Source organism: Cottoperca gobio, chromosome 6 (assembly GCF_900634415.1).
Source record: "Cottoperca gobio chromosome 6, fCotGob3.1, whole genome shotgun sequence".
Taxonomy (NCBI): Eukaryota; Metazoa; Chordata; class Actinopteri; order Perciformes; family Bovichtidae; genus Cottoperca; species Cottoperca gobio.
The window spans coordinates 13,792,747-13,818,527 of record NC_041360.1 but is presented as its reverse complement, the minus strand read 5'-3'; the positions used below and the strand labels follow the sequence as shown (position 1 = coordinate 13,818,527).

General features: G+C 39.0%; 3 protein-coding genes across 3 annotated transcripts; 1 reads left to right on the top strand and 2 right to left on the bottom strand.

Annotated features, from left to right (window-relative positions):
- Positions 1-818: 818 nt before the first annotated feature.
- On the bottom strand, positions 819-3,835 carry LOC115010272 (protein TsetseEP-like). Its single transcript, XM_029434815.1, has 2 exons — positions 3,683-3,835; positions 819-2,745 (listed from the first exon to the last, which is right to left on the bottom strand). The coding sequence occupies exon 2, from the start codon at positions 2,736-2,738 to the stop codon at positions 1,824-1,826; it is 915 nt and encodes a 304-aa protein (XP_029290675.1). The 5' UTR covers positions 2,739-2,745; positions 3,683-3,835; the 3' UTR covers positions 819-1,823.
- A 2,516-nt stretch (positions 3,836-6,351) lies between these two features.
- LOC115009925 (cell cycle regulator of non-homologous end joining) lies at positions 6,352-7,962 on the bottom strand. The gene is made up of 3 exons (XM_029434246.1): positions 7,737-7,962; positions 7,527-7,635; positions 6,352-7,114 (listed from the first exon to the last, which is right to left on the bottom strand). Exons 1-3 carry the CDS (start codon positions 7,838-7,840, stop codon positions 6,758-6,760), a joined length of 570 nt encoding a protein of 189 aa, XP_029290106.1. The 5' UTR covers positions 7,841-7,962; the 3' UTR covers positions 6,352-6,757.
- A 10,589-nt stretch (positions 7,963-18,551) lies between these two features.
- Positions 18,552-25,009, top strand: neto2b (neuropilin (NRP) and tolloid (TLL)-like 2b). The gene is made up of 12 exons (XM_029434102.1): positions 18,552-18,697; positions 19,939-19,995; positions 20,150-20,308; positions 20,861-21,109; positions 21,267-21,314; positions 21,447-21,574; positions 22,141-22,242; positions 22,532-22,658; positions 23,009-23,122; positions 23,714-23,844; positions 23,937-24,029; positions 24,106-25,009. The coding sequence occupies exons 1-12, from the start codon at positions 18,688-18,690 to the stop codon at positions 24,553-24,555; spliced, it is 1,668 nt and encodes a 555-aa protein (XP_029289962.1). The 5' UTR covers positions 18,552-18,687; the 3' UTR covers positions 24,556-25,009.
- Positions 25,010-25,781: the final 772 nt, after the last annotated feature.

Sequence of the window (25,781 nt, the reverse complement as noted above, 5' to 3'; positions counted from 1 at the left end):
TGGAGAATACATAAGTGGTGCACAATTATTTTCTGATAATTATTATTAACATATAAATGGAGAAGCTTTATGTTGGTTATCTTGATGACATCGCAGTGTAGGCCTTCTCTCATTAGGTCTTAGGCAAAATCAAGTTATTTTTCCAAGTTTCATTTTTAGGCAGTAAAATGTGGCCTCTCATACCAATCCACTGACTACTTTGTCAAGATGTTGGGATAGCAATGCAGTGAGGGCAGGGGTAGTGTGGTGGGAGAAGCATGCAAGAAGCAGATTTCTCATGGACTGAAATGCAGTCACACTGAAGACTTTTGACCCAGGCCCCCCGAAAACCTCCTTCCTCTGGAAAGAATGTGGCTTCGTCTACACCCCCGTCCCCCACTCCCATTCCCCTCCCTCCTCTTTCGTCCTCTATCCCAAAAGATTGTGAGGAGGCTCTGTGTCTCTTACATGATCTGTGCTGTGTTGGCTGGAGTTTCATTTCCATATGTACACTGTGTCCTATACATGTAGTGGTGTGTTACAAAACATGCTCTATAAAATGGAGAAAGCTCCAATTGTTTCAATACGTGCATTTAACAAATCCATGTTCTCCATGTTCTCTAGGCCAGCCAAGACACATTCCACATTCAAAATGATGGGACGAGCTACAGCTACTGTAGCTTATGTGGCTCCCAGATAATGCATTTTTAAGTAGAACGCCAACTCGCCTTCATCTTAAATCACTAGTGTTTTCCTAATTTCCATTCCCAAAACCTTCAACATAACATAACATTTCTTCTAGTTAAAAAATAAAAATAAAATATCAGGGACCATGACCATAACACATGAATAATATTTTTATTTATTTTTACAAGCAAGCAACTACTTGGGTTAAAGAATCCCATTGTGTTGAAAATACAATAAGGATATGGATTATTAAAGTCCAAACATGACTATGTTAAGGCATAAATGTTTGACACTCTTATCTGGCTATATAGCGTTATGCATATACTGTCTCCATCTTTGGTTGAATTGCTACTGTCCCTTGCCTGTCGTTTTGCATTCACCCATGGAGTGCTGTAGACTCGCAGATCCACCTCAAGAAGCGGTCGCTTTTCACTTTGAACTCAATCAACATTAAAATTCTTCGCTTCAACCTTTTTCTGTAGGGCGTTGTTATATAGCAATGGCTTCCGTTTATCTTTAAAAAGGTCCAGTGTGTAATGTTTTAGTGGCATCTAGCAGTGAGTGATTACAAACCAACTGAATACCAACTCAGCCTACACCTCCATATCCATCTCCAGTTGCCTTCATGTAATGAAAAAATGTAAAGGGCCCTCTCTACGGCCAGATTTTGGTTCGTCCATTCTGAGCTACTGTAGAAAAATGGTGGTGCAACATGGTGGACTCCGAAGAGGAGCATGCTAAGCCAACGAAAACTCAACAAATCATAGTTTTAGTTGATTATGTACGAATGAAAACATGGTTAGGATTATTATATTACGTCTGCTAATAGATCCCCCTAAATCGTACACACTGGACCTTTAATGAAATTCATTTAATCTTGCTTAGTGGATTTGCATAGAGGAAGATCTCTGTTGTCCAGCAATATACTCAAGTACACTCATAACCCCCGTGCTGTTAAAGCCCCACAAATATACCTTTTTGTCTTTTGGCACATTTGGTTCATTTAGAAAGAGAATTATAACTGTTCGCCTTTATTAGGCCACTTAGGTTAGAAAAAAACATTGCATCTGTGATTCTTTCAGAATTCATCTAAGGGGTTAAGAAAGTTTCACAGAAAAGTATTCATTCACTTATTTTATGAATCCTCTTCCATGGTTTCACATCAGCTCAGTGGAAGTGCCCATGTCATCAGGGATCTTGACGTCGATGGGAATGAGGTCATCTACAAGCTCATTTCCTTTCAGGTCCAAGTTCTTCAGCAGTCCACAAACACTTTCCTCGTTGGCATCACTCACAAGCTGCTCCAAATTTGCTGCAGCCTCCACCTCCATCAACTTTTCCAGAGACTCTGATGTTTCCTCACTCATTTCAGGCTCACATGCGGGAATCACAGAAACCTCAACACTCTCTGGGCATTCCTCGATCACAGGGACGTCTGAGGGCTCGTCTGCATTGACTGAGGCGGTGATTGGAGAAATGTCAATAAGTTGGGGAGTTACATCAGGGGCACCCAGGCCAATCAAAGGCAGGGAAGAAATCATTGGCTCAGGGAGCGACTCTTGGCTAAGCAGCTCCAGAGCATCAGCTGGGGTTGGTAAAGACTCTGAGATAGGTTCAGGGAATGCCTCTGGTTCGGGAACTGGCTCTAGTGCGGGAATTACTTCTGGTTCGGGAACTGCCTCTGGTGCGGGAACTGCCTCTGGTGCTGGTTCTGGAGCAAGCTGAGCTTCAGCAACAGGTTCTGCAACAGGTTCTGATGGTTCGCTGACTGAGACCAAAGGCTCAGGTTGGACTGGAGCTGGGGTTTCCTTTGCCACAGGCTCTGGTTCAGCATCAGTTAGTGGGTCTGAGGCTGCAGGAGTATCCATCACACATTCTTTAGTAGGAAGAGAGGGACATTGCATTGCTGGTTCCTCCTTCACCACATCCAGAATCTCGGTCTTAATGGCCTCCTGAACCTGTGTTATCCCACAGTCTTCTGCTGGCGGTGTAGCTGCTGGCTCAGCTGCTGGCTCCGCTGCAGTCTTCTGTTCTGTGGCAGCTTCTCTCCCTTTGCTAAACCGGACTCCCATGATGAACCTATATGGAGTTTAAAAATTTAAATAAAATTACTTAAAATAATGAAATGTCAAATTCAATTTCCTAAATAGTTACACAATGTAAAGAAAAACATTTATTTAGCTCTATATTATATAATATTCCTGTTGCTGGCATTGCATTATAAGTTGGGGGCTTTTCTTCCAAATTCATGAATATGCATTTGATCAAGGTAACAAAAAACACAACAAGTAATAAGAGAAACTTGCTTTTATCGGTCAGGCTTTACTAAACTGGTTGAGCAAAAAAATATCCCAGTGAGCGCGTTATGGTACATTGTGTTCTCGTCCCCTTCCCGTGCTGCATGTACATCATGTACAGCATGTACTATATAGCGTATAGGGATCAAAGCGATTGTGTATTGGGAATGTTTCTAAAGTAGTCAAGGACATTTATAAGCATTTGTTTGTTTTATTATTTCGGTATTGCCTTCTTTGCACTGCATACCACCGCTCACATCTTAACTCCAGTACAAACCAAATCTGGACACGTTTAGACACGCATTGAAAACGTTTGCCAAATGTGTATCACTTAGTAGCCTGCATGTCAGGAAAATTATAGTTCAACATTTCCCTTTCTTTGCATTTTCTGATTATTTAGTAAAACAACCACACCTTGATCCAGTTGTGCAGCGAATCAGAACCAGGAATTCGCATTAGCACATGCGGTTCAAATTGTTTTAATATGTAATATAATGACATGACATGACGTGACAATTATCCCGATTATAATTATGATAAACACAAACAACATCAGAGCGCTAATTGCCATTAATTGTTGGTCAAAACAAAACGAACAAAGAAACCTTTGCAGACGGACCCCGCCTCCCTCTCGTGCTCAACAAACTTAAAATACATCAGAAATGTACAGAAGTAAAAACAGCTCCGGTTATAACGTGAAGCTAGAAATGGTAACCAACCTTTTGAGTATTTTTGCGTTGCAGTAAAAGTAGATAAAGTTGCAGATGATCTCGTACTACCTACTTGGAGAAGTCCTCACGTCAAACTGTCTGTCGAAGCGCGCACCAGAGAAGTAGACTCACCGTGCGCGTCCACAGTCAATGCGCGAGCCGTACACCAACCACAGGCCACTACACTTTCCGAGCCAGATTGACTTCAACAAACGTAAGGAAACAACAAAAAGATCAACTCCTTATTTGTCTTTCCTCAAAGAAACTTAATATCCAGATATGAATCAGTGTTTTTTTCTTGACAAACCAGTTAGACCTCATGTTTTAAAGTGATCCCCACTATAAAATGTTTCAAAGTGATCACCATTAGATCATGTTTCAAAATGATCAACATAAGTTTCAAAATGATCAACATGAGTTTCAAAATGATCAACATAAGTTTCAAAATGATCAACATGAGTTCAAAATGATCAACATAAGTTTCAAAATGATCAAAATGATCAACATGACTTTCAAAATGATCAACATGAGTTTCAAACTGGTCCCCACTATAAAATGTTTCAAAGTGATCACCATTAGATCATGTTTCAAAATGATCACTACTAGAGCTTCAACTGACATACTTTAATGGAAGTTAAGTGGTTACAGTGTTGACAACGTTGCCGTGATAAGGAAGCTGATCAGTTGACCTACTGTGGGTTAAACATTAAATCAGTGACACATTTAAGTGTGTTATTCTTAGAAGTTGACAAACGTCCTAATCAAGGCTGATTCTTGAAGCTCACTCAGACGATAATGGATTAAGTTCATGCAGACAAATTGAAATGATATATCTTTTTATCGATATACTAATAAGCCCCACTCTTATGATTGTTTTTCCAAATGATGAAGTGTTTGTAATGACTTGTGTCAACATGAATAGTAATCTTCAGGTCAGGGGACATGAGGCGGCTTCAGTTATGGCTGTTCTTTCTGTGAGGAGACCCACATGGCTCTCTTTTTGGATTTCCATGTTTCTCCTGCTCATCTTCATTCGGATGTTAACCTCTCTGGTGCTCTTTGCTGGTGTGTTCATCCTCTCCAACGAAGCCCTCATCAGCCCCTTTCACGTTTGTCTCACACGTCAACATGGTGAACTGTCCTGCAACGGGTGGCGCTGGAGCTGAATCTGAGATAAAAAATGAACATCCTCTCAACAGTGCTTATTCTAGGTTTCTACATTCCTGTGGTTCTTGGGGTAGAGCAGCACTCTGGTTTAGCATGGCCTGCGAGGCTGCATCAAGCCTACTCATCCTGACTGGCATTATAGGTTTGTTGGTACTCTTTCAGTTGTATGTGAGCTTGGAACACATGACCATCTCGTTCTGTGTGTGTGGGTGTGTGCAGGTTGAACCTGTGCTGACCTACGCGTCAGAGAAGAGGCTATCGTCTGACTGGGAGTAGATGAGTCCGAATGAGAACTCATCCTCGCCATGTCAACAGAAGGGAAACTTGTGCTTGACGAAGGTATAATATTTTCTTTTGTCAGAATTAAATTACTTAGTTACACGTTCTTTGTTCTGCTTTTACTAAACGTAGGTCAAAGCTTTGCTTTAGGGCAGGGGTGGGGAACCTTTTTCCTATCAAGGGCAATCTTATTTTTTACAACATCCTTCAAGGGTTAGGGTTCATAACCTCTGGACATTTGTTTAAGACGCAGCCCATTAATTTCACTTTTCTTTTATGCTGTGCAAAAAAGCAACTTTTTTATCCATGTATCTTTCTGTTTTATCAGAAATCAGAAATCCTTTATTAGTCCCACAACGGGGAAATGTATCCTGTCACAGCAAAAGAACATATGAAGTAAAAAGGCAGTACTCAATAATTAAATAGAATAAAAAATAATATAAGTACCAAGAGGTTGATAGAAAATAAAGTGAGTATTGCACAGCAGTGGTGGAACAGTCTGTTCTTGGTGTGGTGGTCTACCTCTCTATCTGTCCATGTTTGTTACGCTCTGCAGAGAGCTGCTTGTTGGGCCAAACTCTGCTGAAGAGAGTTAACTTTATCCAAACGCACTCGTCCTTTCAGCTCGTGCAGTTCGGCATGTCTCGTGGTGTAATGACGCTAGAGATTATTTTTCATCACCGCAAGCGCATCCACACAAACTAGGCACACTGGCCTTTTACTTCCACAAAGAAATAATCGTTCGTCCATTTCTCCTGGAAGATGCCGCATCCACCTTTCTCTTTTTTACACTCGCCACGCTGCGTTTTTTCTAGTGGATTTTTTTGCGTGCGTTTATGAATTACCTCAAGGACCGGATCAAATGGTCTCGCAGGCCGTATGCGGCCCGGGGGCCGGAGGTTCCCCACCCCTGCTTTAAGGCATTGCTGAAACAAAGTGTGTTATGACAGAGTTTCTGCTTAAACCTGTTAACCTTCTTTTGTTAAGTATACTGGAGCACACTGTAATTGCCTTTGCGTGCTGGAGCAGTGTCTTTGTGAATTCTAGACAAACTGGTTTGTGAAAGCCGCAGCCAAGTATCTAAAAAAAAAATATGATCTAATTTCTCCGATATTCACAGCTGATGGATAGCTGCATGGAAAAAAATCGTTGTAAAAAGGTAGTAAACTAAAAGAGTCAGCACTGACACAGATTCTTTGACAGGGCTTATTCAGGGGGAAAAACAAAACTGCTACTTTTAATTTCATTTATTAAAGTGGAAAAAACAAAAGTATCAAGTGAACATAAATTACCATTCAAATATAACAGTATACTGTATAGTCTGTGTAAAAAATCTGGAGCCTATTCGCTGACAAAATGATCTTGTTGTTTGCTTCATACAAAAAGCTACAGTGTAGTGCTCAGTAAATTAGTAGAAACCCAGTGTCAAGTATTCAGTGGTTTGCTCATGGAAACGCATCTCTCTCTAACCACTGTGGTGATACTGTAACACTACCACAGCTGCTTTCAGTTTTACATTCAATATCAAAGCATCTGCTCTATTAGTTATCTCAACATCAAAACTGTTCTGGTTTTCTGGGGCAAGCTTTCTGTAGGTGTTCCTTTTTTTGCAAATCTAGTTTTAAAAAAAGTTCATCATTAGGTGAAAAAGATTTCTCGCACAAGCCGAAAGGCATCTTCCTCCTCCTCCTCTGCCGGTATCTGTGAGTGCTTCTGTTTTTCCTCAGTCTGTAGTCCAACATTCACAAGACCACCGTGATCCTGTACTGGTCCTGACCTCTGACCCTCAGGTCCATGATGCTGCGGGCTCTTAGTGTACGGCACCGTTTCCACCTCTGTCATGTCCAAGTCTGTTTCTGAAACTCTGTCTGTCGACTCCGGGGCATCGCCGCAGTCTGAGGAATCCTCCTCTAAAGTCCCCAGCTTTGCTATCGTCTTTGAAGTAGCAGGGTTCTCCCTACTTTTCACAGTGGTGTCTACTGCCTTGCCTTCGACCTGTGTTGGGAGGGGGGTAAATCGATCACGTTTTACACAATGCTTCAGGAAAAAGCTTACATCTTCCATCCTCTACAGTAAATGGTGTGATACATTTTAAACTGGGTTTTTTGTAAGTAATCCGAGAGACACAGACTGGGGATACATGCAGTTAAACTACTAAGTGGACTAATATGTTTTGCATACTTTAAAAGTAAAAAGCCTGTACTATGATCCACATATATTTTCACATATATGATGCATTTGATTTACATTTTTGATTGTTTAACAATACTGGTTTATTTTCATTTTTATATTCCACTCATGTACAAAGTTTATCAATAACTGGGTCTTTTAGAGCATTTTTCAGACACATGCCTAATAGTTTATGTCTATGGCATTTCAAACGTTAAAGAAAGAGAAACAGCGCCACCTTTTGGTCAGTCGGGAGAGCCACGTCGTCGCAGGCACCGTTGGACTTGGTAAGATATGAAACAGCTGCCTCTACCAACTCTTTCTCGTTCATACAGTAGAAAACATCCCTGGAAACGCATCATTGCATATTTGTTAATTAAACTTACTTAAGGGCCTCTAACTAAAGCATAAAACCGAGGCTTTTGTCTTGTTATTTTACGTCAATTACCGTGCAGTTTTCCGTTTTCTCCTGCTCTTCAGGGGCTCCTTCTTTATCCCTTTCTCTTGCTTCTTTGTCATCCATGGCGGCAGCGCCCGGTGCCTTTCTGACATGTTGGTTTTTTTATTTTAAACTACATGATTTGAACATCAGTGCAAATGTTACTGAGGTGACTAAGCGACAGAAAACAGAAAATGGGGGTTGCAGTTTGTTAAAGTCATGTGACCGCACTGAGTCATTAGCGCCACTTAGCGGACACGCGTCTTAATGCAAAACAAGAATATTCAAAACACACCGCACTACATCCAAAATATGATTTTACTTTAAATCATTGATTTTAATTAATTAAATTCTATTTTTGCATTATTTCCATTGGGAGGCATTAAAACATTGCTGTTCCTACTGTTTAGACGTCTAGCCTATAACAATGCATCGCATTTAATTAATTGATTCTATGTTTAGTATGCAAGTCTGAAAACACTGAAGCACTCAAATAAATATAATGATGTCAAAATATTTTCTTCTTAAATATAGAGGAGTAAGTTGTATACATGCAGCCTTTTTCAATTATGCACCAAAGCTACACTTTACCTGCAGACATTAGGGAGGCAAGCTCGCTCAATATCTTCAAAAGTAAGCTAAAAACATATCTCTTTACTTTAGCCTTTTAATGGTGATATTTTATATCTCTAGCCTTGTAATGGTGATATTTTATATATTTTTATCATCGCCTTTTAATGATGAATTATTATTATTATTATTATTTTTTTTTAATGCTGCTACTCTATACTTTAAACAAATTTAAATAATTTCCTTAATTTTTGCTATACCTGGTTTAACATTGAATGTGTAAAGGTAAAGGTGTGTGTATTTTTGAAAAACCTGAGATCAAATAGACTGTTTTACCACGGGAAAAAGAGGAAGTTTCTCTGATAAATGTGTATTGGAGAAAAACTGGCTTCAACCGAAGGGAGTAAACCAGATGAAAGGCCACAGGGGCGCATTGTTGATCTCATGCTTTCAAAATATGGCTCTGATAGTTTAAAACATTTGCAAGAATGGTGTAATGAATGTGATTTCCCGGCAGTAGGGTCGTTAAGTACGGCACAGATAGGAAAACTAGGCATGATTTCCAATGTTATTTTATACTTTTTTAATTATGCTATTTTATACTATTTTATTTCTGCTATTTTATACTATTTTAATTCTGCTATTTTATCTGATATTTTATACTTTTTTAATTCTGCTATTTTATACAATTTTAATTCTGATATTTTATACTATTTTAATTCTGATATTTTATCTGCTATTTTATACTATTTTAATTCTGCTATTTTATCTGCTATTTTATACTATTTTATTTCTGATATTTTATCTGCTATTTTATACTATTTTATTTCTGATATTTTATCTGCTATTTTATACTATTTTATTTCTGATATTTTATACTATTTTAATTCTGATATTTTATACTATTTTAATTCTGCTATTTTATCTGCTATTTTATACTATTTTATTTCTGATATTTTATACTATTTTAATTCTGCTATTTTTATAATGGTACTTCACACTCATTTACATCAACACTGTGATTATTGTAATGTAAATGCTCTGTCTAATCTTTTACTATGTTTTTGCTGTGAAGCACTTTGGACTGCAATTCTTGTATGAAAGGTGCTATACAAATAAGGATTATTATTATTATTATTATTATTATTATTATTATTATTATTATTATTATTATTATTATTATTACACATACAATGTGAATAGGCTACTCCTGAACATGTACCCAAAAATTGGTAGGCTCATAGAAACGTTATTAAAGATATTTCATTGTGGTGAGTTTGGTTTGAATTATTATACTGTGATAGTGGCATGTGTCAGAATTCCTGTTATATTCACATGACTGCTAATGACCCTTGTGTTCTTATTGAATGTACTTTAGTTGATTTTGAAATGACCGTAATCATTTATAGTGATGTTATAGTGCTGAAAAGTGCTTTCTAAATCTCTCTCTGTCGCTCTCTATCTTAATTTATCTCCTTCTCCTACAGATGTACCAGCATACTTACATAAACACACACACACACACACACACACACACACACACACACACACACACACACACACACACACACACACACACACGCACTATACAGTTAGAATTAATCAGGGTTACAGTAGTGTGCTGTGTAATTAAAACTGTGTTGCAAAGTCTGATCCAAATTCACATATCTCATCCTGTCTGTCTCAGCTCATCCACAGTTGCTGTTACTTGTGGTTGTTTTCAGTATTCTTCTGTAAGATAATTTTGGTGTTTATTGCTTCTCCCTCACATAGCATATGTGTTGGCATATTGAGTTTCTTGCCAGTAACATAAATCAACACTTCCTTAAGAAAATACAGTTAAATTAGTTTCATCATCAACACTTTCTGTATTATTTGAATCCCATTTTCAATAATAATAATTGTTTTATGACTTATTTTTTAAATGCATCCTGGGTATGTGCAGACTGAAGCCCGATGGCTTCTAACTCTGTGTGCCTTTTTATCCCACAGATAATCCAAGCGTGTCTAGTTGCATGACACATTTTTTTCTACTTTTCCCTCTTTTCTCTTCTCTCTGTCCTTTTCATCAACCTCTTTCAATCTCTGATGTTCCAAACAACCTTGTATCAGACTCTCACTTTCTGTCACTTTGTTTTAAAGCTGCCTTTTAATCATGTCTCTAAAGCCCCTTCCAAAGTGCTTAGGCCTTGATTGCAAAGACCAGCTTTGTATATTTCACTAAATTAAAAAGGGAGGAAAAGGGAGGGGGGGAAACCTCAATGCAAGGAGAATGTTCACAGCCAGATGCACGCACACTGTTTCCCTAAAGCTCTCAAGTTTAGCGCTTTTTAGGAACAATAAGGAATCAGAGGGTTGAACTGGTACCAAATGAAAGATCTCCCACCATGTTATTGTTATTCACAACAGTCAACAGAGGCACTTTGTCATTCATATAACATAATGACAAACATTTCTTTTTTTATGTAACACTATTGGAAAACACAAAAATCTAACAAGCTCAAATGGATAATTATTAGAGCAGAATGAACTGATTTTCAGTTAAAAAAAAGGGTCATAGGCATTTCTCTTGCAACCCTAGTAGCTCTTTTTAACGACAACAATCATTTGTAAATAATAGGAAGAATTTATAACTCATCATCATTAACTCATTTCCATCATTGTTAAAATAATGAAATGAATCATGAAAACTGATTTTAACATTAAAAAGTATTTGCAGAACCTAAAGTGGCATTGAACTCATCTTCCTTCAGGCTTGCTGCCACATCCACAGATCAGGCCGCGCTAAGAAGATTTCTACTTGCTGATGGAGAAAAGCTTGTCACTGCTGTATTTGTGGGTCGAACATGGCCAACATGTTTGCAGAACTTGACACACGAGCTGCAGCGCTGTGATTTTGTGGTTACATTGGTTGGATGTTGATGCTGAATATTGTAATGAGTCATTTCTTCTAATATTTAGAATTGCAGCCAACCCTGATCCATAATTACATTTTGTATACATTTGAAATAGAGCATGTACTGCAGATTTGTGTTTGATGAGAAGCTGTTGTGTAGAAAACACAAGTTGAGTTGATCATAAACGACTAGATGAGGAGAGTTCTATATCTTTTCTTGTTTTCCACAGCCTCCTCTTCACATTATTCCTACTCTGAGGGCCCTAATTGGTGAGACTAATCTTCTAGTTGTCTTCTTAAGCTTAACCCTGCTTTGAGTAAAGGTCATTGCTATTGGCCATCTGTCCCAGAAACGCTTGTTGTGATTGGCCATATGGCATAAGAGAGCAAGGTTTTAGGAAAAGCAGAATCTTTAAATTGAATGACGATATTCCACTGGTCACGAAGAGGATGATGTTATCTGTTTGTACAGACGTGATACTTTATCAGGTCTGTCTCATTATGTTAACAGGATCATATTAGTGCATGTGTGTGCACACCTCTAATTCCATATACTTCGGTGTAAATTTAAATAAAACCTTTCTTTCTTGTGTAGCAACACAGGAAGAACACACTACAACGTCAAATGTCTGAGTTTGAGCTCCCATTTGACACATGGTTTAGAGTTTGCTGTACCTAAAGTTTCTATCTCATGACTTGGACATGGTCTTGTGCTCGCTTACATTATGCATGTTTAACTTATATATTTTAACAGAAAGCATCCCTGACCTTTGGAAGACAGCCCACATGCACCTTTGCATAAAGGGTGTCAGTCCAATATGCTAAATAATTATAGATCAATTTCCATATTATCATGTCTAGCTAAAGTGTTAGAGAAACTGGTAAACGATCAAGTGAGAAGATTTTTTATCAGAACAATCCATTTAAAATTGTATCAATCAGGTTTTAGCCCGAGGCATAGTACTGGGATAGCAGCATCAAAAGTCTTGACTTATGTTGCTTGTGCATCAGATGACAAACAGGATGGTGCACCTTTTTTAATTGATTTATCCATGTTCTTCGATACTGTCAATCTTCAAATGCTTATGAATCGACTAGAATATATTGTATTGGAGGTAAATCATGTAATCAGATTGCAAATGATCTGTTGTGGTGGCTTTATGAGTGTTAACAAAGGAGTGCCACAGGGTTCTATTCTAGGACTACTTTTATTCACAGTTTTTAATAAATGAAATAGATGTAAATGTTATAAACAGTACAATTCATCAAGGATCAACACTTCCACTTTGAATTCTGTGCTGTACAGCAAACTTTAATAGATATTTTTTTAATGTTAACTGCTATTACTGTTAAACTCATAACATTCATGCTGTTCTCTATAAAACTGACTAACAGCTGAATTGAGTATTACTACTCGGGACTCTTATATCCTCTTATAAACACATAGTTTTTTGGCTTGATGACAAGTTGTGCTTCAAAAAACATATTAATGAACTGACTATGTCCCTAAAAGCAAAACTGCAATTTTCTTTTATAGAAATAACGCATGTAATACTAATCATTGTAGAAAGCAAATTGTTGAGGCAACCTTTTTATCTGTTATACACTATGGCAACATCTACGCTCAAACCCGTCGATGCAGTCCATTGTTCCACTCTTCAATCGATAACTGGGGATGGCTTTAGAATGCATCATTGTTTATTGTATGAGAAAGTTGGGTGGCCGTTGTTGGCAGTGAGAAGAGAACAGCCCTACATTTTATTTATTTACACAGCACTTCTTGGCAAACTACCTGGGTATCTTACATGTATTTTACTATAGAGCAAATCATCATAATAATACAAAGATTGCGAGACGGTCTTTTAAATACTATTTTCCACACAAGTGGAACAATCTGCAACAACTAATACCTTTTAATCAATTATCACTTATACCATAACCCCTATGTTGATGTCCTTGGCCTGTTTGTTGTATATTTTGTTGATGTACATTGTAACTTTTTATTCTGCTCTATTGTTTTGCTGCTTTCAATAACCCCCCTACGTTTATTCAGTATGTCAGGTTTATTTTTGGGCCGTTTCTATTTTTTAAATATTAACAGGAACTACGCTGTTGGCTTGGTGAAGATCATCTATTGTATTTGACCTAATAATTAGGAGGTCTTGCATACTTGAGTCTGCTGAGCCAACAGGTAAACAAGGTCTTACCAGTGAGCATTGCACCTAAACAACTGGCGTGTGCATGTGTTTGTGTTTGTGTGGTTGTTTTCTTGTGGTTGCATATGTCTCTGATGAATTGGTCTTAGAAGATATCAGGCAGACATCACATACAATGCATTTGTAATCCTACAGAAGAGATGCAGCGCTCTTGGGAGCAGGAGCGGAGCATAAACTGATTAGAAGAAGAAACACACATTTACCAAAGGCACAGGATTGGGGTGAAAGTGAAATATGGAGATAGAAATCTGAAATATTTAATCGTGAACCAAAGTTTAATTTTTTTACAATGGATTTTGGATTGGGTTGTGTGTTTTGATTGCTTATATTGTAGTTTTTTTTTAATCAGGTCATTTTTATTTCCTGTCTTCCTCCATCTAATCTGTTGTCATATGGACCAGAGATAAGAATGGAGTTTAGCATCAGCTCCTTCTGCTCTAAGATATCGCATATGTCTAAATCTTTCCAGGAAAATGATGTTTGTGTCAACTCTCAGTGACTGGGGCTCCAGGGATAGTCTGGTTTGAAACTTTAAGCTGAATATTATGTAAGGAATCATCTATGTGGATGATTAAATTTCAAGTCAAAATTATTTGTAGATAATGTTTTTGATGAACTGTCTTTGGCACCAATAAAAGAAAAAAGGAAATGTGCAAATGTGGAGGAAAGGCTCTTATTGCTCCGCTAGATAACCCGTGTTTGTCTCGTCAGCTAAATGTAGGATTTAACACAGTGGGCTGTGCATGAAGGTGATTAGTTGTGACATAATCTACAGTTGTAACATCAAATGTAAATCAAATCAAATATATTGCGCTAAAACAAAAACACAAATCAATAATGTTTAGTGATGATAAATGAGAAGTAACACAGTCATTTGTTCCACCCTGTTAAATTCGGGACTTGCAGGCTACTGTGCTCATCAACAGTAAAAGGCCAAATCCACAGGGACTTCCTGCCAATCACAGCCTCATGATATTTTAATGACTTTTCCTCGGAAGCTGATAAAAGTGCTTTTCTTCTAAATTTGTCAATCTGTTTTGTTTTACTGCACCAAGCAGATCAAGCTGGCAAAACTGAAATGGATTTAAAGCACAACCAGAGAGTGTATTACTCATGAAGTAATGTGCTGGGAAAAAGCCCCCGGGACCTCGAAACCCTATTGTTCCATGTTGCTGTTGAACTGCATGAAATGCCCTGCTGTGTAATCCCCGACCTCAAAGATGACCCTTCTCCTTGAAAGCTTTTTGTGTTTTTTTCTGACATTTTCAGTTATTTTCGATACAAGAGGCACGCACATGCACTAATGCAGAGACGCACATGTTCTTTAATAACAAGAAAAATAGAGAGTTGAGAGAGTGAAAGTTGATTTCTCCTGGCAGTGTCACCTGGCTCACTCAACTGTAGACTCGACCAAATTAAAGATGTTAATTTCCTGCTTAAGCACACGCTAATAAGAGCAATCACTTGCCTGGTTTAGACTCCAATCAAAATGCTAATTACAATCCTGAACAGTTTGGGATTAATTATCCTCCTTTAGTTCCACTTTTCTGTCTCTGAATTCCTTTTGGTGGTTGCCAAAGAGGCTGTGACATTACAAACAGATGTCTGATTATCTTCACATTACAGTTGATTTATTTTCTTAAACGTAATTCATGAGTCTAATCTTCAAATGTTAGAGAAATGTTAGGGCTTTTGAGGATTAAGTGATTGGGGATTGGCATTGAGAGGATGTTCCACTGTGCAGTTGTTCTTGGTTATAAGCTTTAATTTGGTGCAATCATGCCAGTCACCATACATTTTTACTATTGCTACAAGGGCAAAAAACACTCTAAAATCATGGTTACATTTATGCATGCAAACGTTCCATATGTCAACAAGAAGAAATACCATACCTTTTGAATGTTGCCTAAATAATCTCACTACAAGGTTCATGTTTAGCTGTTCCAGAGCTTTTGATCAAGATCAGATGTGATTAGATTAAATCTTCTGCCAAATAAATCATGATAGTTTTCATTCACAAAATAGTAATGCCAACATCTTCTTTCATTCTGTAGATGTTATGTAGAAATAGGCCAATTAGTGTCTTTGGGAACATTGCCTTCTTATCATAGAGGACTCTTTTTCATCCGCTTGTTGAATAGTTCTTAGCACACAAGCAGCGCATTGAAGGCTTGTTTTACAGCTTGTTATTCAGCAAAATGACTTGGTTGCAGTGACCTCAAGGACACCTCAGTAATACAAACGCTTTCCCAACATTACAGCTACTCACAAACATTCAAACAACAAACAGTATTTTAATTGGCTTTCATTCACTTTAACCTAAAGCCTTCCCTTCAGTAGCAGCAGCAGAACAGTAGACAGATTTAGTTTTTGTTCCATTTTGATCCCCATCTCTGTCGAACCCTTTAAAACCGTTTGCTTTCTACGTCCTTGATTTCCTCAGGCAAGATGACAGCAGGGTTGCCATGGCAACGGATGCAGATTTTTTTTTGCAGATTTGATGTGCAGTAAACAAAAGTGTATCAGTTTGGCTGTTTTCATGTGTGTGTTTAAGGGTGACTGGGTGAGTGACAGACAGACAGCCGACAACAGTCGACATCTGTAACAGCTGGCATTCTTAGAGGATTGTCAAAGACTCGCTGCAGTTCAAATGTCATACAGCTCAGGATGAGGCGGTCCTTCTAAACCAAACAAACCCAGGGAAAATAAATGATTCAGGCTTCTCCGGCAACACTTTCTCTTTATAATCAACCACAAGGGAATAGCATCATCTTTAAGTGCAGGTCTAGATGATGCAACTTTATGATCGTGCATATATTCTGTGGGTGAGCGTGTTCATCTCCTGCCGAATTAATTCACCCCAAGATTGTTACCGCAGAAGAAAAATTGGCCCCACCTGACTGAATAATGATGCCCTTGGAGACTTTGAAAAGGATGTGTCACTTCGTGCTTTGTTAGTTTGGTGGCTGCTGTTGTTGTTCTATCTGACTTTTATTTATCTTGCAAGTTTTTTGTAAGAAACAGAAATTCAAGGAAGGAAATTAGATCATTTTGATAAAATAACACATATGTTAGACTTTTTCAACATAAATGACACACATTGAAAGGAAATCTAATCTCATCACATCTGCTGCTTGTGTGAGTCGCTGGTCAGCAGTGGTGGAATGTAACTAAGTACATATACTGAATCACTCGCTTAGATTTTTAGGTAGTTGTACTTTATACTTTCACTTCACTACATTTTAGATTGAAATATTGTACTTTTAAACCCAATACACATATCTGATGACAGTAGTCAAGAGTTAGTTTACAGACTAAGCTTTTACATAGGATCAGTTCATGACAAATGATAAACTAAACTGCCCAAATGTACTATCGTAGTTAAAATGAGCTCCACCCTATGCTTTTCTACTTGTGCTACTGTTACACAAATCAAATCAAATCAAATTTATTTGTATAGCCCAATATCACAAATTATACATTTGTCTCAGTGTGCTTTACAGACTGTACAGGTTACGACACCCTCTGTCCTTAGACCCTCGCATCGCACAAGGAAAAACTTCCTAAAAGAAACCCCATAATTAAAGGGGGAAAAATGGAAGAAACCTCAGGGAGAGCAACTGAGGAGGGATCCCTCTCCCAGGACGGACAGACGTGCAATAGATGTCGTGTGTACAGGATAAACAACATACTACAAATACAACATTTGACAGAAATTATGTTGTGTTGAAAAAAAAAAAGAGAAATTATGGATGAATCCAGGAAAATGTCAAAAAGGCTTCCCGGTGTCCAGCAGGACCAGGTCAGCAGGCGCAGCCACGATTCCACATGAGACACAGAAACTCCGGGCATGATGCCCCGGATGATGAGTTAGTAAGATACATTTACATAAATGCATACAGATAGAGAGGGAGAAGAAGAGAGGGAGGGGAGGAGAGAGGAAGAGAAGGAAGAGAGCAGGGAGGTGTCCCCCGGCCTTCTAAGCCTATAGCAGCATAACTAGGGGCTGATCCAGGGCAAACCTGAGCCAGCCCTAACTATAAGCTCTATCAAAAAGGAAAGTGGTAAAACACAATGTTTTACCATTTACCATTGTCCTTTAATTGGTTGTTTCTAGCAACTGGCCACTGTTCAACAAAAGTGACATACTGTAGTCTTACTTTAAAAGTGCAATTTATACAAGTAAAGGATGTGAATATGGGGAGTTAAAATTCCCTCTGTTTAAGGTTGTACTTTGGCCAATGCTTCTTATCTGATAAATGCCATTTTGTTCGGAGGAAACTACAAAAACTGTAGTGTTGATGCTATGACCATCTAAGTGTGAGTGTGAAAGGCAAGGATAGGAGTATATCACAATATAGCCCTCATTTGCACCCAGGCATCTGTCAAGTGAGAGTGACATTGCCTATATATGTGAGCAAAGTAGCTAATTTAAAGCAGTTACAATCAGCTAAAGAGGCACAAATCTGCCAGAGGACCTGGTGACAGGCAATGCTGTTAAAAGGCAACAGATCAAAGAAAAACCTCCATCCCACCAACCTTTTCTTTCTTTCTGCAGCTGTTGCCAGCTTTTTTAGGCATTAGGCATGTATGTGAGAAAAATGAGAATAGACTACAGGGAATGTGCCCTGCTCTCTGCTCTGCATAGAAATGCGAAGCGATTGCAATGTGTGACTGATTTTCGATTGGTGAGCTTTTTGGCACCATTGTGTGTGTGTGTGTGTGTGTGTGTGTGTGTGCACGCGCGTGCATGTGTCTGCCTTTTGGACACTTGCCCTGTATCAGCTAATTATTATTTTTTTAAATGTAACTTCCTCATGTAAATCATCATTATGACGAACAAGCTATGAGAGGATTATCATATTACTTAATACTCCTGTATGATGATGCACATGCGCAAGCAGCTCTTCCCCGTTCTCGCGCCAACTGAGCCCAATCTTAAAACCGCGAGCAGCTGCAAACACATCATCCGTGTGTTTGAGAGGACAAGTCTCAGACTGATACAGACTTGAGCTCTGCAGTAACTGCGTCCTTGCGCTGGAAACCCACCTGACTTTGTTCTGTAAAAGAAGACTGATGATGAGTCAGAAGTTCATCAGATGTGTTTTGCCAGATAAACTTCTCTCATTTTGACCAAAGGGATTACGATGAAAAGGTGAAGGTTGGATTCTGTAGATCAGTAGTTAACATGCGCTAATCCGTACCATTGACGGAGGGATGTGAGAGATATACGTCAGGTTTGAAATCAATCTCCAGAAAACGGACTTCAGCTGAGAGGATGCATGTAGGTGAGTGGGATAATCCATATTTGCATGATTTAGGGCGTTTAATTATTTATTTCTGTGTCTGCGAGAGAGGGTGAGGAATGCAAGAGAGGCAAGAGTTTCTAATCTTTGATAATCTTTTCGAGATGTCATTTTCTTGGCAGACTCTTGACATGTTTGTGTATGTTGTTCACAGACTTGTGGTTTCAGGTGCAATCCGCATGTTGTGCACAAAATAATTACATCGCAATAAGGCTATATAAAAAATTACGTTTAGGGGATTTTTACATCCCGGAGACATTTTGAAAGACAGGTAAACACCAAACTAATCCCTTTGTGTTGAAATGTTCTCTGGTGTAGCTTCATGGTTCTGAAGTGACAGCTCCCCACTTGCTCTCTATGCACTCTGCTTTACTGGTGTACAACGGGGGTGAAGACACATTTTGGAAGAAAAAAATAAAAAGAAGGGATATCTCTTTTCCCTGTTGCATACACACACACACACACACACACACACACACACACACACACACACACACACACACACACACACACACACACACACAAATATATATGTGTGTGTGTGTATATATATAATTACCATTTTTAAAATAAGTTTTAACATATTTCATGGTAAAATGTAATAAAGCATTTAGAGACCCATGTGAACAGTTTACAAACGAGCAGAAGGCAAGCAGATGCAGATTTTAATAATGTTTAGGAAAATGTTTCAAACTGGTCCACTCCTAGGTCATAAACCCTCCCAACTACATATAACAAACAAAATATCGTGTCTTCAGCTTATATGATAACTGCTGCTTTGTGCTTTGAAGTCTATGATTGGACGTTCACAGCAACATGTCAACACGCCACTCAAAGCTAAATTGTGGTAAGTGGCCTGGTGCCCTTGGGGCTAGATATTTAGATCATATTTTATGTAATGGATACAAATGTGGCATGAGATATGACTTCATGACAGAGACCTTTTTATTTAGATACTTTGCACAGTATCATGGCAAACAGCATCAACAGCTCCTACTCTCACTGTCCCAAGAGTTAAGCAAGCAGATGGTGGATGCAACATGTTCTTATCCTCTCTCTGTCAAGCTTTTGAACTGCCCTCGTCTGACCTGTTATATACATTCAGGGATTCAGTGCACTGAGACAACAAGTGCATTCAAGTGACACTCAAATCCTGCTAAGCTCTCTCTATTTCCTTTATTTCTTGATTGTACTCTTCCTCACACCGTTGGCTTATTTTGCAGTGTGGATATTTCTCCTGCTCATTGAGGAGGGATTTGCTCTGGCACAAAAGACTAAAGGTAATGGAAACATTCAGTGCACTCCTTTGATAGAGGGACAACATTACAATTGCCTGCCGGGTGTTAATTGTCTTCAATTTGTATCATTAACTGCACAAATAATTGTTCCAACATTACATATCAGCATGTCTCTTAGCTGTCATACTGTATATAGATGGAGGTGCAGGATCAAAAGGGGTTAGACCCTCCCAATGGCCGCTGCGTTCTCATCACTGTGGAAACTGGCTAAGAAACACAGAAGGTGGCACCTTCAGCTCCCCAAACTACCCGAAAACATACCCAGCCAACAAGGAGTGCCTGTACGTACTGGAAGGTAACTGGAATGCACTTAAGCCTGATTATTTCACTGCTGTGAAAATGTTTATATTAAATTAGGTCAGATTCCTCTGATGGAAATTAAAGGCAATCCGAAGAATGAAATAAATAGTGTATTAGTAATGATCTGTTCTTGTTATTGCCCTTTTTTGACAATGACATTTTCTCATCATAATTTGGTCGAACATGTTTACATTTTCAGTTATAGGATCAAACACACTTTCTCTTTTAAAGTGTGTTTGAACACTGACAACACATGATCAATGCTTAAGTTGTCCCTCTTGTCGTTAAAGTACAAACAAGCTTGCAGGCAATAACCTTTTTCACTCCTCATTATCTTGAACACCAAAGAATGCATCAAACTTTGTTGTCATTTTGTGCAACAGTTTCCCTATAATTGCTCCCGAAGCCCACAAAACAGTCTGACCTCCAATAATTCTTGGGTAAAAATTTGAAGAGAATGTTTTTTCGCTGCACTGCATTCTCTGGTATTATTATATCCCTGGATCACCTCTGTGGCAGTAGATGTGACACACCACTCTGCTTCCAGCTCTTCCCCGCCAGAGGATAGAGCTACTGTTTGATCAGACCTTCTACATCGAAGGGTCATTTGAGTGTCGTTTCGACCACATCGAGGTGAGGGACGGTCCCTTCAGCTTCTCGCCAATCATCAATCGCTTCTGTGGCTCAGCCAGTCCCGGACTCGTCCTCTCTAGTGGACGCTTCATGTGGATCCGCTTCTTCAGTGATGAAGAGCTGGAGGGGACTGGTTTTCAGGTCCAGTACACCTTTACTGCAGGTGATTGAAACACAGCGGGGTGGTTTGTTTATCCCTGCATGGCAATGATCACACTGCACCATCCTAATACTTATTGAATGTTCGCCCGGTCTGCTCACCAAATATCTGTACTTATTTGTGATATCTCACTATCTGTCTCTACGATTTCCCTCCAAAGATCCTGAATTTCATCTGCATGTGGGAGGACTTTTGAACCCCATACCAGGTAGCTCAACAACACAGCTCAACCTACTCAAATAACTACAGTAGTACATCTTTAGAGTAATATGTGATGCAAAGTCATGGCAGCTTCCTTTCACCCTCACCCCTAATCCCCTTTTTCTTGTCCGTGGGTCAGATTGTCAGTTTGAGCTGTCTGGGGCTGATGGCCTGATTCGTTCCAGTCAGGTAGATGAGGAATATAAAGTGACTCCAGACCAGGCAGTGGACTGCATCTGGACTATACGAGCACCAACAAACAACAGGGTATGGTGACATGTGACATGTTAAAGTTTTACATTTTTGCCAGTTATCTAATGCACAACAGCTTCATTTCCTACCTTATCCATATTGGTGATAACTGAATGCTCATATAAGGGAAAGTATGGTGTTGAGAGTTGAGGAGAGATTTAGGGAAATGCTTAATTGCGAAGTGATTCATTGGACACAAAATTAATCTGCATAGCTCATCTCCTCCACATCTAGAGTTTTGTCCATGTGTTTGCTCCATGTCCTTCATCCTAATCATGACTTTTAGCACAATATCAATCCTAGATAAATGTACTTAACATCTTTTATTATCAAACATTCCCTGACAGTACATCCAGAATACCAACAAACTGTATGTGCACATGAAGTATAAAGCAAACATACGCATTATCATTCAACCGTCTACATAAGTACACATACAGTAAAGCTGGCTCCAAATGATTTATATTTAATCCTTTAATGCAGCGATGCCTTCAAATATGCCTCCGTCTATCAAAGAATAATATACTCAACTGCATGAAAAATGAACAAATGTACAGATCATCACTCCTCATTGCTTCCAGATTTATCTGCGATTCTTGGAATACCAGATGGAAAACTCAAACGAATGTAAGAAGAACTTTGTGGCTGTTTATGATGGCAGTAATGCCATTGAGGACCTAAAGGTAATTTATTTTATAATATGCGTAATATACAATATGTTACTCCAGCCTGTAAAATGAAAGCCCCTGCATATGATGTACTTTATTTGTTGCACATTATATTGCATAATACTGTCAGTTGTTCTCTCCTTCTACTACAAAACAGGGTTTATATTTCTTTCCTCGTCATACATGCTCCTTTCTAATTATAATATTTGAATCATAAGTATGTAGCAACTGTTTTACAGACCATGGCCTCAATGAGACTACACATCCAAAACTATAGAAGAAAATGGTGTGTGGTTTCTTGCAGGCCAAGTTTTGTAGTACAGTAGCTAATGACATCATGTTGGACACCGGTGTTGGAGTAGTGAGGATGTGGGCTGATGAGACAAGCCGTCTCAGCCGTTTCCGGATGCTGTTCACTTCTTTTGCAGACCGTGAGTTTCTACTTGAGATTATTCTTAACCTTTGTCATTTTACATGTTAACCATTATCCCTTTTGTTTAGTTTCTGCAGCTGACAGGGCAAGCACATTGTGGGATTGCAGATGTAACGTGCAAAGTTGTCTTGGTCGCACTTGTAGAAAATGTATTCAGTTATAGTATAATCAATTAAGAACGCTGTGTTTCAATGTATTTTTTTGTAATTCATTAAGCACTTTATTAAATGGGATCCCTGTTACACACCTTTGGCAAAGAATGACAATCTTTTTGTCTCACTGTTGATGCCGTTGGTTGCTTCGTCATCCTGTTTGCGTCACATACTGATACACGTGTTTGTCTTTTAGCACCCTGTTTAGGCAGTGCATTCTTTTGCCACAGTAACATGTGCGTCAACACTTCTCTGGTGTGCAACGGCATACAAAACTGTGTCTTTCCCTGGGATGAAGGCAACTGCAAAGGTACTCCACTTGTGCCAAAGCACTGTGTAATTATTTCTTAGAAAAGTCTGCTGTGCTGTGCTGTGCTGTGCTGTGCTGTGCTGTGCTGTGCTGTGCTGTGCTGTGCTGTGCTGTATTACAATGAGTTGTGTTGCATTACGTAATGTAATGTCAGGCTGTGTTGTGTCACATTGAGGCATCTCGGGGATCTATTGCCATAATTCTACAATATACACACTCAAGCCAGCCCCTCTCTCTTCTTTTTCTCAAATGTTCCAGGCAAGTCCTTTATGTAATATGTATGTCCTTCAAAATGTCCTCTAGGTAGGAAAAGAATGATCTCATCATCTTTAGAGCCTTTCTAGCTAAAAGACCTGCTTAAAACCCTTATGGCTGTTTATTGACTTTTATGCACCTGCATTGATTGGAATGGCTGTTTATCAGTGAAACAGGCTTTTAGTGAAGGCTCTGAATTGTTCCTGGCAACCAAAGATGCAGACTGTCCTGGTGGGGATGGCAGCAAGTACTTTACAGATTGATGTACTCTCTGTGCTTCTAAACATATCTCATATTTTATCTCTCTTTGTCGCTGTCGTCATATCCATCATCCAGAGAAAAAGAGCAAGAGTATTTTTCACCATATCACAAAGACTCATGGGACAGTAATCTGTGTTTCTACGGGAGTGGTGCTACTGCTCCTCATCATCTCCATCCTGGTGCAAGTCAAACAGCCACGAAAGAAGGTGATAGTCACAATGATGTCATTAATATCATGCCACAAAATATTGATGTAGAAATAGGTGATTTATCAAGTGTGTTTAATCATAATTTGAAGGTCTTGGTACGTAAGAATAACCTGTTCCAGCAGGGCGACTTCCAGGAAGTGTTTGACCCTCCACATTATGAACTCTTTACTCTCAGAGACAAGGTTAGTTCCATTACTTTGATACATTATTAGCTGTAAATGGTCTTTTTATTTTTACGTAACAACATTATCCTTTTAGGAGATGTCTGAGGACCTTGGGGAGTTATCAGAGGAACTCCAGTCCCTGCAGGCGCTCAGGAGATCCTCATCAGGCTCACGCTGCATTCACGAACACCACTGTGGCTCTCAGGTTTCTGTCAACTCCATTAAAGGCAGTCAAGGTACACATGGCATAGGTCAGGGATCCATGGAGCTTCCCCCTTTAAGAGAGGACTTCCAAAGGGCCTTACCTTCCTTTCGGGACTTGAACAGCAGTTTGCGGAAGAAGAGCTGGCCTAGTATGAAACCAGCCCGAATGCAGGGCCATCATGGTATGGGGGAAAGAGTGCCGGGGCGGCAAGATAGAGTGATGGAAGAGGAGGAAGAGGAGGAGGAAGATGGAAGGTATGATGTGTATGTACGCAGAGCAGGAAGCCGAAGAGGGAACTATGAAATGGCCCAACAAAGATCATTGTCCATGGACTTCTGAAAAGAATAAGACAAGGTTGGCACAGTAAATACTGCAGCAACAACGTTTCAATCAGTGCCACAATTTGGGGGCAGAATTCTGAATTTGCAGAAGAGGGGACACATTTCACACCACACAGCAGATGTGTCTCACATTTACTTTCTTTATGTCAATAATGATTATAAAGAAGCCATACTTGACTTTTTCACTTGCCTCATTGATGTTGGGAAACACGGGTTCTGTTGGAGAGCAGCTCTCTGTGTGTTGCCGACTCTGCTTGAACAGGGAGTCTATCTATTGTATTTGTGATCAGTGTAAAAGTGAAGACAGATGGTAATGCTGTATATTGTTCTTGTTTTCAATTTTTTTTTATTATTATTATTTAGATACGCTTCTATGTAAAGCAAATAGATTTTGTTGAAATATGTTATCAGTTTTTGTTTAATCTCTTATTACCTGTATTAAATCTACATTTATGCACCATTGGTTAAGGAAAAGTCTCATCTTGCCTTTGATATAGATTCAGTTTTAACACCAGGTATTAAACTACAGACCAGAATCACACCATCCATGACCCAGGGGCGCAAAGTGTGGGGGGCAATGGTCCACTTCCTACCCTGCTATATCTATACCCTTGGTCAGACAACACCTTTTTTCAAACATGGCCTTTGTTTTGATTTTAACTACACATCTGTAAAGTTTTGGGACTGCATGTTGCACAGTTGTGGTGCTATTGCAGTGACAATATCTGTCCTCAGGCAGACATAAAAACAGCTGGCAAAGTAGTAAAAACCGCTCCAGTGGTAGTTTCCGCTACAGTCTCCAAGAGCACATTTTGCCATGCTCAACACACACACAGACTCTCAAGATGAAAACCATATTTACCACACGCTGTCACAGTTGGTAAATATACGCTGTCACGCTTGGTTTCTATCAGCAGTCAAGCGTTCACTTGTGTTCCTTCCCTGGAGGCAGGTGTGTGTGTGTGTGTGTGTGTTTGTGTATGTGTGTTAATCAGGGAGCTTCTAAGAAATGTGTCACACAGGTACGCTGGTTGGAACTTCCCATATAAAGTATATTGTCAACGTATGATGTTTTATAATCTGATTATACAACCACAAAAGCAGAAGCCTATCCTCATATGTTTCATTTTTGTTTTCGGCTGAAGACACTGAATATAACTGTTGTGTGTTAACTTGACTAATAGAGAGAAAACACTGTAGGCTACATGCCAGTAATGTTATATT